The sequence below is a fragment of the Dicentrarchus labrax genome, unplaced genomic scaffold (genome assembly GCF_905237075.1).
Source record: "Dicentrarchus labrax unplaced genomic scaffold, dlabrax2021, whole genome shotgun sequence".
NCBI classification, from domain to species: Eukaryota; Metazoa; Chordata; class Actinopteri; family Moronidae; genus Dicentrarchus; species Dicentrarchus labrax.
Genome location: NW_026136704.1, coordinates 15,996,861 through 16,011,741, shown reverse-complemented (window position 1 = coordinate 16,011,741; position 14,881 = coordinate 15,996,861). Strand labels below are relative to the sequence as shown.

The following is a 14,881-nucleotide window of genomic DNA, read 5'->3' as shown; positions in this document are numbered from 1 at the left end:
TAGTTTAGGTATTTGTACACTTGGGGGCGCTCTGACAGCAGCACTGACATGTTTGATACATCAAACTTGCAGTGAGAACACAGAAAAAAAAAACTGGAATTGAAGGGAGGAAGAGATGATATCAGAAGAGAAAAAAATAAATGATTTAAAGGGGAAAAATGAGTGAAGGAAGGAAGGAAGCATGGAAGAGGGAAAGTGAGAAAATATGAGGGAAGAGGAACGAAGAGGCCAGGGATGAGCAAGGTCAAACATGTGTGACTGAGGTGTGTTTATTTAGGCGTGGATGTGTGTTGAGGGCGTGTGTGTGCATTTGTTATGCATGTTCATGACATGTTGAGTCAGTGTGTGTGTTTATGTGTGTTTGAGGGCCCATTATTTCCCATTGTCTATTCAGACCTAGGTACTGGTTTGTACTTTGTTTTGACCTGTTGACTGTCTGTCTGCGTCACAGCTTTAGAGTACTTGCTCGTGTTCAAACTAATGAACTGGTCATCTTTGCTTACATTTTTTTGTCATTGCTCTCCACTCTGTTTCCTCTCAGTCTCACCCAACAATGGATTTTTTTTCAGCTGCACAGCCAGGCCACCCGTCTGGTCTGGAACAAATAATTAGCAGGAGATCATAATTCTGATCAAATAACATTTTATTCTCATTAATAGTTAATCTACAGATTATTGAGCTAATTATTTTTTGGTACAAAATCATGAAAAGCGTCCATCACAGTTTCCCTGAACCCAAGGTAATTGTCCAACAGTACAACACCTAAATAGATTCAGTTTACTATCAGAGGAGAAATATTTTAGATGCTGAAACTGAAACAGTTTGAAACAGTGACTCGTTTATCAAAATGACTTTCCGTCCATGAAATTGATGACCCTACTATTTGTTAGTTAGTTAGTTAGTTTATCAATTATCAAGTAATAATATCAAACAGTTTCTGGTTTAATTTCAATTTAAGATTTCATGTATATATATATGTATTATATTAATAGATTATTCTATATCATACAAAAGGAACACTTTACGTTTGTTTGATTTCCAAACACAATAAATAAGACATCTTATGATAAAACCTTTGAGCTATGGTAAATTGTGATTTTATTTGACATTTCATAGACAAAAAAAATGTTGACTTCAGTTGAGTGAAAAAGATGTGAAAATTGTAGCTTTAATTTGGAGAATTACTGCCCTTTAAAACAACAATCTCTGTAAGCAACATGGACAAGAAGAGCTATTCCATGATTTCTTTGAGCTGAGGAAGATTGTGTGATATGATCAAAATCTCCAGAAAATCTACTAACACTAATACTGCCACTACTACTACAACTACTACTACATGCCAAATAGCTCCCGTTTTATCTCGAGGTGCCATAAACTTTTTCACAGTTATATTACACACTCTAACAACATCCTAGTGTCTGTCTTCACTCCCCTCTGCTTCTGTCTGTGCTGTAAAACATCTTGCATCATTATTTTACATGTAACGAGAACTCGGAGACAGAATTCCCATCCGATATTTCTGCAGTCTTGCACATAACTCTGTCAGTTTTGTGGATGTGAATAATTCTGTCCTTAAGCTACAAAACAGATATGTCTTCTGCTCTCTAACAAATCAAAAGTTTTGACAGTCTAAACTTTTTCTTGGTTCCAGGACTTTTGTTTGGGAGTTTATTCCAGATCGGCTGTGTCCATAACTGTTTTATAACTCCATTTAGTCCCTGAGGTTAGTTAGGATCAACCATCGGTACCAGAGGGTTGTGGCTGGCTGTTAGAGGATAAAGTGTGTGTGTGTGTGTGTGTGTGTGTGTGTGTGTGTGTGTGTGTTGTGAGTGTGAGTGTGAGTGTGTTCATGCCAGGGTCAGTGTATTCACTGCTTCATTATAGAGAGGAAATTGTGGGTATAAATTGTTCTGTGATATTTGCACCTCAGGAAGATGGGGTGCCATAGCAACAAATCGGAGTCAGTGTGGTTATTTCACACACACACACACACACACACACACACACACACACACACACACACACGTTGTCACCGTCATTACCACTTGTAGCATCTATTCAGCGCGACACCGGCTCACAGCAGATAGTGTCAGTGCTGCGTTCAGATTGGTTGAACTAAGGAACCAATTACATTAGAGAAATGACGAGATAAAGACAGCACAGAGGTAATAATATAGCCAGACACCATCACACACGTATGCAAACACATGCAAATACTAATACGCAAATATCCACTTTGCAAACACACACAACTGGTGCGGGGTGGCTTTGTTGCCCACACCTCACTAGTTGTTTGGTAGTTTTGTGTGAAGAAAGCGAGAGGGTTGAAGAGGAAGTTTTGTTTGTTTGCTGCAGTGTTCATTTGTCTCCTTTTTTTTTCTCTCACTGCCCCTGCATGACTTCTCTCCTTCCATTATTCTTTAGTTTATTTCTACAGCTACAGTTGTTACTGCAGTGTTTCCCTTTTCTCCTGCTCTCTCCCTCTCTAGGTTGCACTCTCTGTGTTCTCTCTGTGCATCTCCATCTTTTAAGGTTGTTAACTCATTCTCTATTTCTACCTCTTTCGCTGCTGGACATTTTCTGCGCCTTCCATTTGACCTGTGTGGGTTTTTTTTTTTTTTTAACTCTTTGTAGCCCATGTCAGCGAGCATGTGTTCATGTAAGACCAACTGTGTGTAAGCTGTGACACCTTTTAGCTTTTTAGCTGACGCTGACATTTATCAGAGGCTACGCTGGCGATGATTGACAGGGTCAGATTCCTCCCCCTCAACCTTTAACCTCCCATTAGCAGGTTTGCCGCCTTCCTTCCATCTCTCTGTCTCCTTCTTCATCTTACTATCTCTCTTTCACTTCCCTGTCCTTTGGATTTTATCACTGTTTCCCTCTCACCTCTGACATGAACAGCACTAGCCAAATACTAAAGGAAGGAAATGTGTGTGCGCGATTTTGTACGCCTGTGTGTGTGTGTGCCTGAACATTGTTGAGCAGCACATGAGGAAGGAAGCAGCTCACTATGACAGGAGAAGAGCTCTCCTTTGCACACATAAACACTAGCACAGATTTAAATACCTTTATTTATGATCCCATTATTTAGTTTGTGACTTGCATTCTGGAAGACACAAAGTCTGAAAGTTGAGTAGGTTTTGTCCGTCCACCTCCACCCATCAGCTTTATTAATGAGTGCTTCTCCAAATAGCTGCAGACACAGATGAGTACTTTGCAAGTAAAGCCTTTTTCTTGAGCAGCCATAACCTGTGATACCAATTTCTAGTACGGCACTGTGCATAAAGTGTTTGCAAGTGGTAACTATATGGCATTATTTGTTTGGATTGCCAGGTTGTAAAATAAATCCCTTTGACTGGTGTTCATCCTCCTCAAGACAACTGCTTACTCTTTAACTCTCTCTTCCCCGGGTGAGCTCTCCAGTGGATCATTTAATCACTTACCGTACCTACTGGAAAAAAGCTGCAGAGCCAAATGCCATTTATCAACAACTTACTAACAATTACAACTTCAGACTTGATCGATATCTGAGAAAAATAAAAAACGTTATTCATGACTTACTAACATTTATAACTGCAGACATGATTGCTTAGTAGAAAGTAAGAAACCCATTTGGTAATGTAATTGGCAATGGGGTCCCACTTGCATCCATCAAGTCTGCAGTTGTAAATGTTAATAAGTTGCTAACAAATGGATTTTATTCCAGACTCTCTGCAGCCCAACGATCCATTGGAGGGTTATTCCTGATGAATTAAAGTGCGAGCTAAAAGGAGTGATTCTGGAGCAGAACCAACCAAAGGGATTTCTCACAACCTGGCAACCCAACTGTTCTTGTAAATAGGTTCTAACTGATTTATGAAGAATTTGTTCATTTATTAATTATTAATAAAGGCATGAATTACAACAAAGAAACATTTAGGGCCCCTATGAGTTCTTATTAATGAGTGCAAACCACACAAATCTAAGCACTCATAACCAACATATAAGACAGAATCAAATAGATGCTGAATGGTTTTGTAACCTTTGTGAGCACCTCGGAGCAAAACAGACGTTTGCCTGCTGTTCTCATTTACTACATCAGCTATATTGACTGTAAGGTTGTTGCACAGTTTGTATGCAGAAGTCACAACCAGGAATGTTTCTATTCTTTTAAAGTATATGTCCCCAAGCCAACATATCATGTGTTGCTATACTGTACAGTATAAAGTGTTTTATACTCATAAGATCCAGTCACAGATTTTTGATTTAACATAAGTAGTGAACCTATCATAAAGCCAACGAGAAAGACTAGGACCTGTAATCAACAATGACGTGGGTTTTAAATATCTTACTACAGATTGATCAACAGTGGAGAGACAGGGCAAGTTTAAACCAGCGCCGAGTTGTTGTTGCTGTAAATCCACTCTCAGCCTCTCTGCATTAGAGGTGAGTGACAGAGACCCTCACATGGATTAAAGGATCAGTTATGATGTCCTTAAAAACAATTACACTTTCAGAGTCAGACCTCAGTCAGTCCAGTTCTTATACAGAGGAAGACTGATCGTAGAACAAAGCCTGCAGAGCGTGTGTCCATTTTGCTGCTCGAAGCTCAGAAAAAATGTCTTGTCCAGTTTTACCAGGTTCATAAAAAATAATAATTTTTCACAATAAGTTTAATCATCATTACTACACATGCTCAGCTAACTGACAACCTTGCAGCATCACAAATTAACAAACCACATATAGTACCTTGAACCTTCCCTTTGCGTGTTTAAGCACTTTTCACTCTAAGTAAATGTACTTTGAAGGGCGGAAAAAAGCTGGATTTCAGACCTACCTGCTGAATAACCTCTAATTTAATCAGCAGTGAACCATCAATCAGGTCCAGCTTGAGAACAAAACCCCAAAAAACAAAAAAGAAATTCAGTCTCAAATAAGTATATGTATAATGTAAGCCACACAGAAGCAGACAAATACACTCTCCAAGTTCCTGGTTAATTAGCTCAGTGGGTCGTACACACACACCACAAACATTAACAATAGCATGGTAGTTCTGTTGTACTGCTCAGCATGTGGGATTTCTAAACAGCAACGGACTATATATTTCTATAAAGCAGTATGGTCTCCTCTCCTCTCCCTGCTCTTTTTCAATTTACTCATCCTCTCATCCGCTTCTACTCACTTCTCAATGCTGCCAAGATGGACTCTAGTTAGGAGACAGTGTGTGTTGGTATGGAAACTGGCTTATAAAATGTTCAGGTTGCCAACGTCCTAACTCACATAGCAACCACCAACCAGCCTCTCAAAACCTTGACGTGAATCAGCTTTGTGATTTCTGATGAATAGAAGCCAGAAAGGTTTATTACTTTTGGTGTGTGGATATTCTGCTACTTATGACGCAATGCATAGATGCTTGGTGGGGGTTTTAAGAGAAAGAGGTGACATGTCTACCATTTGAATGAAACAACACCCACACACCTACCTTGAATTTTACTGTGGTGGAAATAAAGCGCATTCTGCAGTGCTTGAGTCATGTTAAGATCTTTGCTTACAAAACACTTTTCACATGATTTGACGAATTTTAAAACACAAAAAGGATTGTCGCTAGTTAAGAATAAAAGCCTTCAAATGGGTCCTGCAGTAACAAATGTAAAGCAGTGGGGTCCAGGCTGCAGTGTCCTTCAGACAATTGACTTTAAAAGCTTTTTTCCACACAAGGACACATTTTCAATATGCAACAACATATCTTCCTTACTTAAGATATGAAGCTGTCAGTACATGCTGTTAATACAACAACGTGGGTTATTAAAGGGGGAAAAATGGCTTTTTATCTTGCCTGGTTCAGAGCACTGGCTGTTTTTTCTGCATCCCATTGGCAGCGTTGTTAATGCTTGTTTCATTCAGACACATTGTTTCAAAGGGCTGTGCCTTACAGAGTAGAGTTAACAAATGCATTGCACTGTTGAAACAAGTTATCAATACAAACAGTGCTGTTAAGTGTGTGTGTGATTGCGTATGTCTGCGTGACTTTCCAAAGTAGGGTGTGCCATTGTCGCTTTCCTGCTGTTGTTTTACTGCTCGTGTTGTTTAAGGAAATTCGTTATGGGCAACAATTAAGCAATATTCACACACACACTTTTCTCTAAGGTACTTTACAATTCTGAGAGTGCATAGATTTCCAGAACTGACAGCCCAGCATGACTCACACCACTAAGCTTGGTTTTTCTCAGCTCCATACTGACATACATACATACATACATACATACATACATACTAAAATAATGATTTAAATCTCCCACGCAGTCCTACACATCTTCTCTCAGCTGCTTCCCATTTGTTTAGGGGTCACCACAGCAGACCATCTGCTCGCTGGCAAACTTGGCCCCGCCCAGTCGAGCATAGAGAATTCGCGTATTTGATTTGGCATAGCTAAAACCCTTACGAATAGGAATTAGGAATGCACTGGCTTGTGCATTGGCTGGGTTTACTGTCTCGCCCAAGGACACATGTGGACAGGAAGAGGTGGGGTTTGAACCACCAACCCTGTGATCAGTAGACATCCCGCTCTGCTCCCTGAGCCGCAGCTGCCCCATGACTTCATTCAAGTCAAATCAGATTTTATTCATATAGCTCAAAATCACAAGTCACAGTTTGCCTTAAGGGGGCTTTACAGTCTGGGACAACAACATAATTCAACACCCTCTGTCCTTAGACCCTTGATTCGAATAAAAGCCCTTTTAATGGGGAAAATGGAAGAAACCAGAAATCCACAAATACTCACATTAAAAGAGCTGGAACAAGTGAATTTTAACCTTTTTTCTCATTTAATAATTTAAATGATTCATCATTTAACTAAATAGTTGATAAATTTTCTGCCCATTGAGTTATTGATTCATTTACTAATTGCGCTCATAATATGCAAAAGTGGATAAGTAACACACAGTACATTACATCCTTAAGACTTTTTTACACTTTACAATTTACAGGTGTTGATCTACAATGAAGCTTCTTTCTTAAAGGCTGCAATGTGACCATTTACTGCCTCTTTCTATCTTTTCCGGCTCTTCACACAGCTGAAGCATTTCCCCAAATGCACATTGCTCATGAAGCAGAGCACATTTCTGAAGCGGCCACGTCAAGATTGGAACCACTATTGTTCCACAGAGGAGGTTAATGTGTTTGTAGATCTTTTTCAAGCTGAGATGGAGTTGGAGTGAAAAAGACGCTGGCGTTAAGGGCTCTTGTAATGTTTATTGTGGAGGTGTTTAGACAATGCTGCTTTTGCTCTTGATTTTAATAATCAGTCATTTATACCATGATCAGTGTGTACAATGAACAAATGTGTACATGCAATTAACAGTAAAATGAGAAGCTTGTTTAATACAAATAAACATACTAATTATTTATTTCCTTACAACGTTTTAACTCGGATGATTTCATTACCTCTGTCCTTTTTCACCGTGTCAGTCAGATCTGCAGGAGAAAAACTGGTTGTGTGGGGGGATGAGAGAGAGAGGCTCACGTTCAATTGTCACCTAAGTGTATGTGTGTGTGGTGGCAGGGGGGTGGGTCAGGTGCATCAGGATGCTGTTAATATAGCTACACCATTATGTATATTAGCCCTATTCCCCTGAGTGCAGCTTCACCATTTAGAGCTTTCAATCACTCCACTGCTTTATGGGAGCAGACATACACACACACACACACACACACACACACACACACACACACACACACACACACACACACACACACACAAACACACGCACACACACTTACATGCATATGCACTTTCAATTACTATTTTTTATGGACATGATATACACACACAACCAACAATGCATGCATGTTGACTTACACTTTGTTCACACACACACACACACACACACACACACACACACACACACACACGCAGTAACACACAGCAGATCAAGGTTACTGGCTGTATCCTCATCAGATTCCAGGTCCGTGGCTTGCTAATTACGTTCTGCGCTGTAGTTATTCATGCCGCTGCACTTTGTGTGTGTGTGTGTGTGTGTGTGTGTGTGTGTGTGTGCGTGTGGGTGAAAGAGCAACTGAGTGAGTAAGTGATCACATGGTGGGTTTGTGTGTTGATTGCATTTGAGCAGCAGCAACAGCCCCTGTTTTAATCACAAACTTGGGATCAATACTGTATTCAGCTGAACTAGCGTGTGTGTGTGAGTGTGTATTTGTGTGTACAAAAGGTAATCTAGATCACAGAGTCCAGAGCAGATGAGGAGAGACAGTCTTTGAGGAGAATTTGCTTTGAACTAACCTATTTTCAGGTGTGTGTTTGTACTTTCCTGGTTGCCTGTGTGTTTTTTCCCCGAGCACATGTAAGGGCCTGCTCTCCTACCTGAGAGTGTGTTCATGTGAATGTAGTAGACACAGTGGCAGAATTGATAATTTGCACAGTGCGCAGGGCTGGTTATCTCTCTGTGTATCTTGCTGCTATTAGCCAACGCTGGTCAATACAGTCTGAGGTTCTGCTGTGCTGGAATAACCTTTCACCGTGTTTACAAAACAGACAGCCTCAGGGTTTTCTGGGATATTACAACATTATATAGCAGAGCGTGCTCACCTAAAAATGGCTCCATGAACCACGGATCAACCTCTGACTAGCCGTTAAACTCTATACGTCACCTCTGCCTCTTCAAGCATTGATCTAATCAACAGAAATTTGTGTCACAGGATATTTGTGTAGAGGAATGTGCAACACACTCACACACAATGTATACATGTGACATTGTAGTACACTGGAGGAAAAGTATGTTTAAATAGATTCAAATATACCGATCAAACCGATCAAATGTGCTTTAGTTTGAGTGGTTAAAGTTTCAAATATCCATAGTTTATTTCAGGCAATTTCAACCTCCACTAAACATGTCACAACAACACTTAGTTTTGATTGTTTTTCCAAACAATTAACAGTATCTTTTTCCCGTCAGGCCAATTTTCAGCATTTGAACCGAAGCGGCTTACTTCATTTGAATTAGAGGAGATGTTTTTTCTCAGCTAGTTGTAATCCAACACTGTGACTGTTTGCTTGTGAGAGCTTCACATGTATTCTGTCAATCTCCTTTTAAGTAATCTACATTCAGAAAATGGCCTTTTAACAACCTCATTTTGGAAAATTATCACAAACAACAGTATACTTGAGCCACAATGAATTTAAATAACCCTCAAAATTAATAACAAAAACCTCAGATAATAAGAATCACCAGCACAGTGTTGACAGTTGCTTAAGGAATACATTTTCCAGGAGATAGGACTCTGTGCAGCCGCTGGCAAGCTTGTTTTCAGTAAATGACTTTGAGGTTTGTTGTCAGATTGATGGACTACATTACACAGTCCTATTCAACCTGTTGTACAGCTTCATGCTAAATGTCCCATCACCACCAATGTCACCTCGGCGAGTCAGCTGTCAGCATCTCCCGGGATGCTCCCTGCAGCAGATTGTGGATGATATGATGAATCTGTCGGCTGATTAAATGTATAAGAGGAGTGGTGAAGGAGATGAATCTTTTAAATCTTTGATGCATTATAAATATGCATGTGATCGTGTTGCTGTCAGGCAGGTTGTAGAGCTAAATTAGGGTTTATTCATTTTCCAGGATTGTGTTTTATTTTAAATTAAGTCTTGGTGAGAATCAGATTGCATTTGTAGGGCAAACACGGCAGTTTAATCTCTTTTTGGGGGCTACTTTTTTGGCAGCTGGAATTTTTCTGTCCTTTTTTCATTTCATATTTTCTCTCAGCTAAATCTCTTTATTAGCCGTTTTGGAGCTTTTGATCATATTATATCATGTACAGCTTAAATGTTTTGAGCTGATATGGAAGAGAAGGCCTCATAACGCTCAGGAGAAAAATTAAAATTTGAGCATCTATAAATTCCTCGACAACTGGGTAAACTTCATCTTCTGATGAAGATCATGTAATATGACCGAACCAGGAAAGCTAAAAAAAATTTACCTTGGGGTGAGATTCAACAACAAATATGTTGCTTGTTGTTACCAAATGACAATGACAATGACAATGACAATGACAATGACGTTTACGACAAATCCCAAAATCTGGGTGAAAATAAGTTTAAACAGCATTCAAAAAGGTCTATAAATAATATAATCAATACAGTCCAAAAGCATTGACCTTTGTTCTAAATATTATTCTAAATATGATCTGATTTGAGCTTGGGTTCATAATTCCGCTGCTTCCTATGACTGACATGCTAGAATAGCAAGAATAGTGTCTTTGATTGTGAGTATCCTGCAGGCGTACATACTGACAGTAGGAAACTGAAACATGGGGAGGGTTGAGAGAGGCAGTAAGACCCAGAGGAGGAGCAGAGAGAGGCAGAGAGAGAGAGAGAGAGAGAGAGAGAGCGAGAGAGAGAGGGAGAGGTGGGAGGAGAGAGGAGGAGGGACTGTGTTCACTCTCGGCTCTATGCGTTGTGGCTCGTGGTGTTAGTGCGCCAGTGTGGGTCTCAGCCTGCTGGCGCAAGTGTGTGCATTGGTGCGTCGCTGTGTGTGTGAATGTGTGTGTGACTCCAGCGCTCTCTCTGCGTACGACAGGTGGAGATGACATGACTGCGCTCGAGAGGAAGAAAGGGAAGGACCTGTAAGGACTTCACACATACACACACACACCCGAAAACAAACTCACCTTTTCTCCTACATTCCCTCACACACACAAACACACACACACACACACACACACACACACACACACACACACACACACACACACACACACACACACACACTTATAAATTCCTGCACTCCTCAGTTCAGGGAAAAGATAAGTTCCTGAGTTTGTGTGTGTGTGTGTGTGTGTGTGAAAATGCTCTTTTTGCTGCAGCTTATCACTCTGTAACAGCTGACTCCATGTGTGCACAGCGGACAACTCAAATGCACACACACACGCACACACACGGGTCCTGACTGTTGTTTTTGATGCCTGCAGACGCGGTCAGCAAGTGTTTCTGCGTCCTGAGGAGAGTTCAGCTCCAGCCCTGACTACCAGACAGTCCACCACGTTGTCCGAACAACTCCAGGTAGGATTTACTTCTCTTCTCTTCTCTTCTCTTCTCTTCTCTTCTCTTCTCTTCTCTTCTCTGAAAAACAGGATGCTATATAATTCACGCCCTCTGCCCTCTTCTCTCTTCCCTCTTCCTTTTATTTTTTTTCCCGACCTGTAACTACAGCTAGACTGTGATGCATTCACCTCAGTATACTCAACTCTCCTGGTTTTCCCTTCATGAAATCAGTCTCAAAATCCCTTCTGCGAGCTTCCTGTCTTGTTCTGTTAGTCCCTTGATCTCCTTCTTTCTTTTCCTCTCGCACACACTTCTGTCCTCTTCTCTGCCTCTTGTTATTCTCTCCCCGTTCATGTTTTTGGGAATGATGAACTTTTGTCTGGAGGAGGTAAGTTTCAGCTCCTGTTGCTGCAGCTTTCTGTCTTTCTCTGTTGATTGAGTCAGTGAGATACTTATTACTTACACAGTAGCCTGGGGCTTCAGTGTGTGTGTGTGTGTGTGTGTGTGTGTGTGTGTGTGTGTGTGTGTGTGCGCGCGTGTGTGAGGGTTCAGATAAAGACGGGAAGATAAAACATAAAACAGCAATAAACATTAAGGGGAGAAAATTAAAGGCAGGTGATTTTTGTTTGAATGGCGGATGAGAGCTTCTGCAAAACCGTCTCTATTTGCGTGTGTTACATGCAAGTTTGTGTGTGTGTGTGTGTGTGTGTGTGTGTGTGTGTGTGTGTGTGTGTGTGTGTGTGTTGTGTGTGTGTGTGTGTGTGTGTGTGTGTGTGTGTGTGTGTGTGTGTGTGTGTGTGTTTTAGACTACTACGTTTTCCAGTTGAGTTGATGCAATTTGATCTTGCAATCCCCAAAGCAGTAAGCCTCATTTTGTTCCAACATCCATCCAACATGGTCTGTCTGGCTCCTTCTCTTGTGTTTGTATGATTTGTGACATACAAGCTGATACATAAAACTTAAAATTGCTACTTTTTTGTATCCTCACACGTGCCATAAAACAGCTTTAGTTTGAGAGTGTGCTTGTGCATCTGTCTGCATTTGTGTTTTATATTGCAAGGGGATTTAATGTTGTTGGCAGCAACATAGAAAAAATGTTTGATTGGCTGCCAGTGTCGACATGTTCTGCTCAGATCCAATTACCTAGACAGATACACACTCACAGTGATGCAGGCACGTGATGACACACAACCTCACATGCACACATTTTGTCTTTCATACATGAAAGAGATAAACAACCACATAAACAATATTCTCTGTGAAGAAATGCTAATTATTTATGGCATGTTGCATGGCAAGGATCAGCTATATACACATACATATATATATACATATTACAGTATATACTCTATGGTACAGTGTGTGCATGTGTGTGATTGTGATTTTTTATTTGTGTGCACCTCAATAAGTTTATCAACATAACTCCATCACTTGAAATTTCAAACAAGCTCTTCCATAATTACAGTCTTTTGTGTGTTTAATTGCGACGGCGCATTTGTTTTATTTATTAAACCTTTATTTATACAGGCTAAAGTGTGTGTGTGTCTACATGTTTTTGTATCTGTTGTGACAGTGCTAATGCACTTCTGCACGTCAGCCCTCCACATACGCATTTCCGCAGTCAGGTTGCGATGCTGAAAGTCTTGCCCAACTGCATTCCTCTCGTACAGCCTTTCTGTGTTTCTCAATGTATTCTTGCTGACGGCTCATTGCTGAAGCGTCACCAGTACTGTAATTCTGTCTGATTAATTTGGCTGCTGGTAAGCACAATTTTCTTGATCAGGTCAGGTTGTACAGTTTTGTCTCTCGAGGTCCACAAAAAGGTTTTGGTGATGTCATGATGATGTCTTATCCTCTGATTTGATGAATTATGACAAAGATGAATTTAAGTCCACAATGCTGTACTCGTTCTGTTGTGAATCTGTGCTGTATGTATGCTTGCGTGTGTGTGTGTGTTCATTTTCCGTGCGTGTGAGCCAATGAGGCAGTAAAAGCAGCAGGTTAATCTCTTCTCGGTCTCCAGCAGAACAGATGTGAGGATTAATTCGTCAGGGAATCGGGGGTGGTGCTTATGTGCTTGTGTGTCTGTGAGGGAGAGACTGCCTTGGCTCCACTAAAAGTCAACAAATTGAGTGTTTGTCTGGATCTTATACATGTATATATATTATAAGCTCTGGTGTTCCGGTGTTTGTGTGTCTATGCAAATGCGTTTTTGGTTTCATAACTGTTAATATTCACACATACTGCGCTTCAGTCTGAGCTCCTTACTGTCTGTGCAGTTTGTGCGAGGCTCAACAAGTGTGCGCACCTTTTAAAAAAAAATAAAAAATCAGATGCAACACTTGGGGACAGGTGACAACGTCATTCCCTTCAACTTCTTCACAATTATCTGCATCTCTCATCCACATCTCCATCATTTGGCTGCACAAATGTCTTTATATTTTCTTCTGTTTTAGCAAAGATGGTGTGCTAAAAGCAATGGAAAAAAAGACACTGAAAAGGCCATTTGAATGTAACAAACACTATTGCACGGCACGTAATTATGTCTGTGTGTATGTGTGTGGGTGTGAGTGAGTGTGCCATACAGTAGCGGCCCAGATAGATTGACCCTAATGACATGAAAGTGTTTCTGCTGGATCGAGTAGGGTAAGCCTACTAAAGTTTACACTCTATAGGGTTATAATTTTCAGTGTTGGGACAGAAGGGGGACTGTCTGCTCTGACCTCACTACTGGAGGAAAAAGAAAAGAGAATTTTCTTACAGGAATAAAAAACTAGTGGTACATTTTGATCTGAACTACTACTATAGTTGCGCTTTGCGTGTGTCTGCTCGCCTTCATGTGCATGTCCTTGTGATTTAATTGTTATTCTGATCTGACCACAAAGATTGATATAATGATGCAAGATCACTGTTTCATATACTTAAGGCAATTGATTTTATTTTTTAGCTCTCATGTTATTTCTCTACCTCTTTTTCTTTAGATTGTATACAAACGATGCATGTTTGCAGCAAATACAGAGCTTTTTTTATGTAGTTTGATATAAAATATGTGAGCAGGTAGGTGTTCACAGTCTTGCTCAAGGGCAAAACAACAAGACATGCAGCTGCAACCTTGTCTCCTAGAAATTATGTTTGTATTTTACTTTATTGTATTCAGAATTATGTTTTTGTGACAACGTAATACCTACAAGGGATATGTCCACAGACAGCGTTTTTTGAAACACTATATTTATGTAAGACGGTGGAGTTAGAAGTAGATGGTTGGGGTGGGTGATGGGCGTACTAAGTGCAGGACTGTCACACCACAGTCCTGGGTTTGCATCCAGGCTCCTGCAACAAAAGCACTTTGGTTAATGTTAGGGATAGATTGTGATTTCTGCCTATATTGGTGGAAAACAAATGAAAGACGTTGTCAGGGAACATTTTACTGATACATTCAGTATCAACATTTTTGTGACTTGCCAGGTACGTCAATTGACAACAATTCTCTTTAATCTTAATAGATAACGTAATTTGGTCTGCATTACGTTTCCTTCTAACCGTATTTGATGTTGTAAATTAGTTGTATATAGACGTAATGTCTAGGAGACAGGGCTGGCAGCTGAGGTATTGATGTAGCCACTGGCAGAGCAATCTTTCAATATTACTCAAAATTGTATTCTATTATCCATTTATTTTCAACCATTTTGAGCTCAGCCAGTCAACTCACATATTGCATAACAATTTAGTAATTAATTATGAATGTAAACAGATTATTTTGGCTCCTGGCAAAGCTTAATTTAAAGCCACCAAAACGCAATAACAGGAAGAAATAAATTATTCAAAAACTGCATCTACAACAGA

The 14,881-nt window shown here is 40.2% G+C and overlaps 2 protein-coding genes across 3 annotated transcripts in view; one reads left to right on the top strand and one right to left on the bottom strand.

The window, feature by feature from the left end:
• mmp28 (matrix metallopeptidase 28) overlaps positions 1-14,881 on the bottom strand; it is a 165,811-nt gene that overhangs the window by 9,935 nt on the left and 140,995 nt on the right. The window lies entirely within an intron of this gene.
• LOC127362577 (cGMP-dependent 3',5'-cyclic phosphodiesterase) overlaps positions 1-14,881 on the top strand; it is a 139,915-nt gene that overhangs the window by 31,438 nt on the left and 93,596 nt on the right. Inside the window, exons 1-2 of one of the 2 annotated variants that reach the window (XM_051398419.1) lie at positions 10,443-10,620; positions 10,966-11,056. In XM_051398419.1, coding sequence (XP_051254379.1) covers positions 10,586-10,620; positions 10,966-11,056 — 126 coding nt within the window. In that variant the 5' untranslated portion in view covers positions 10,443-10,585. Of the gene's footprint in view, positions 1-10,442; positions 10,621-10,965; positions 11,057-14,881 lie in introns of those variants that run through there. The other variant, XM_051398418.1, reaches the window with a different exon arrangement.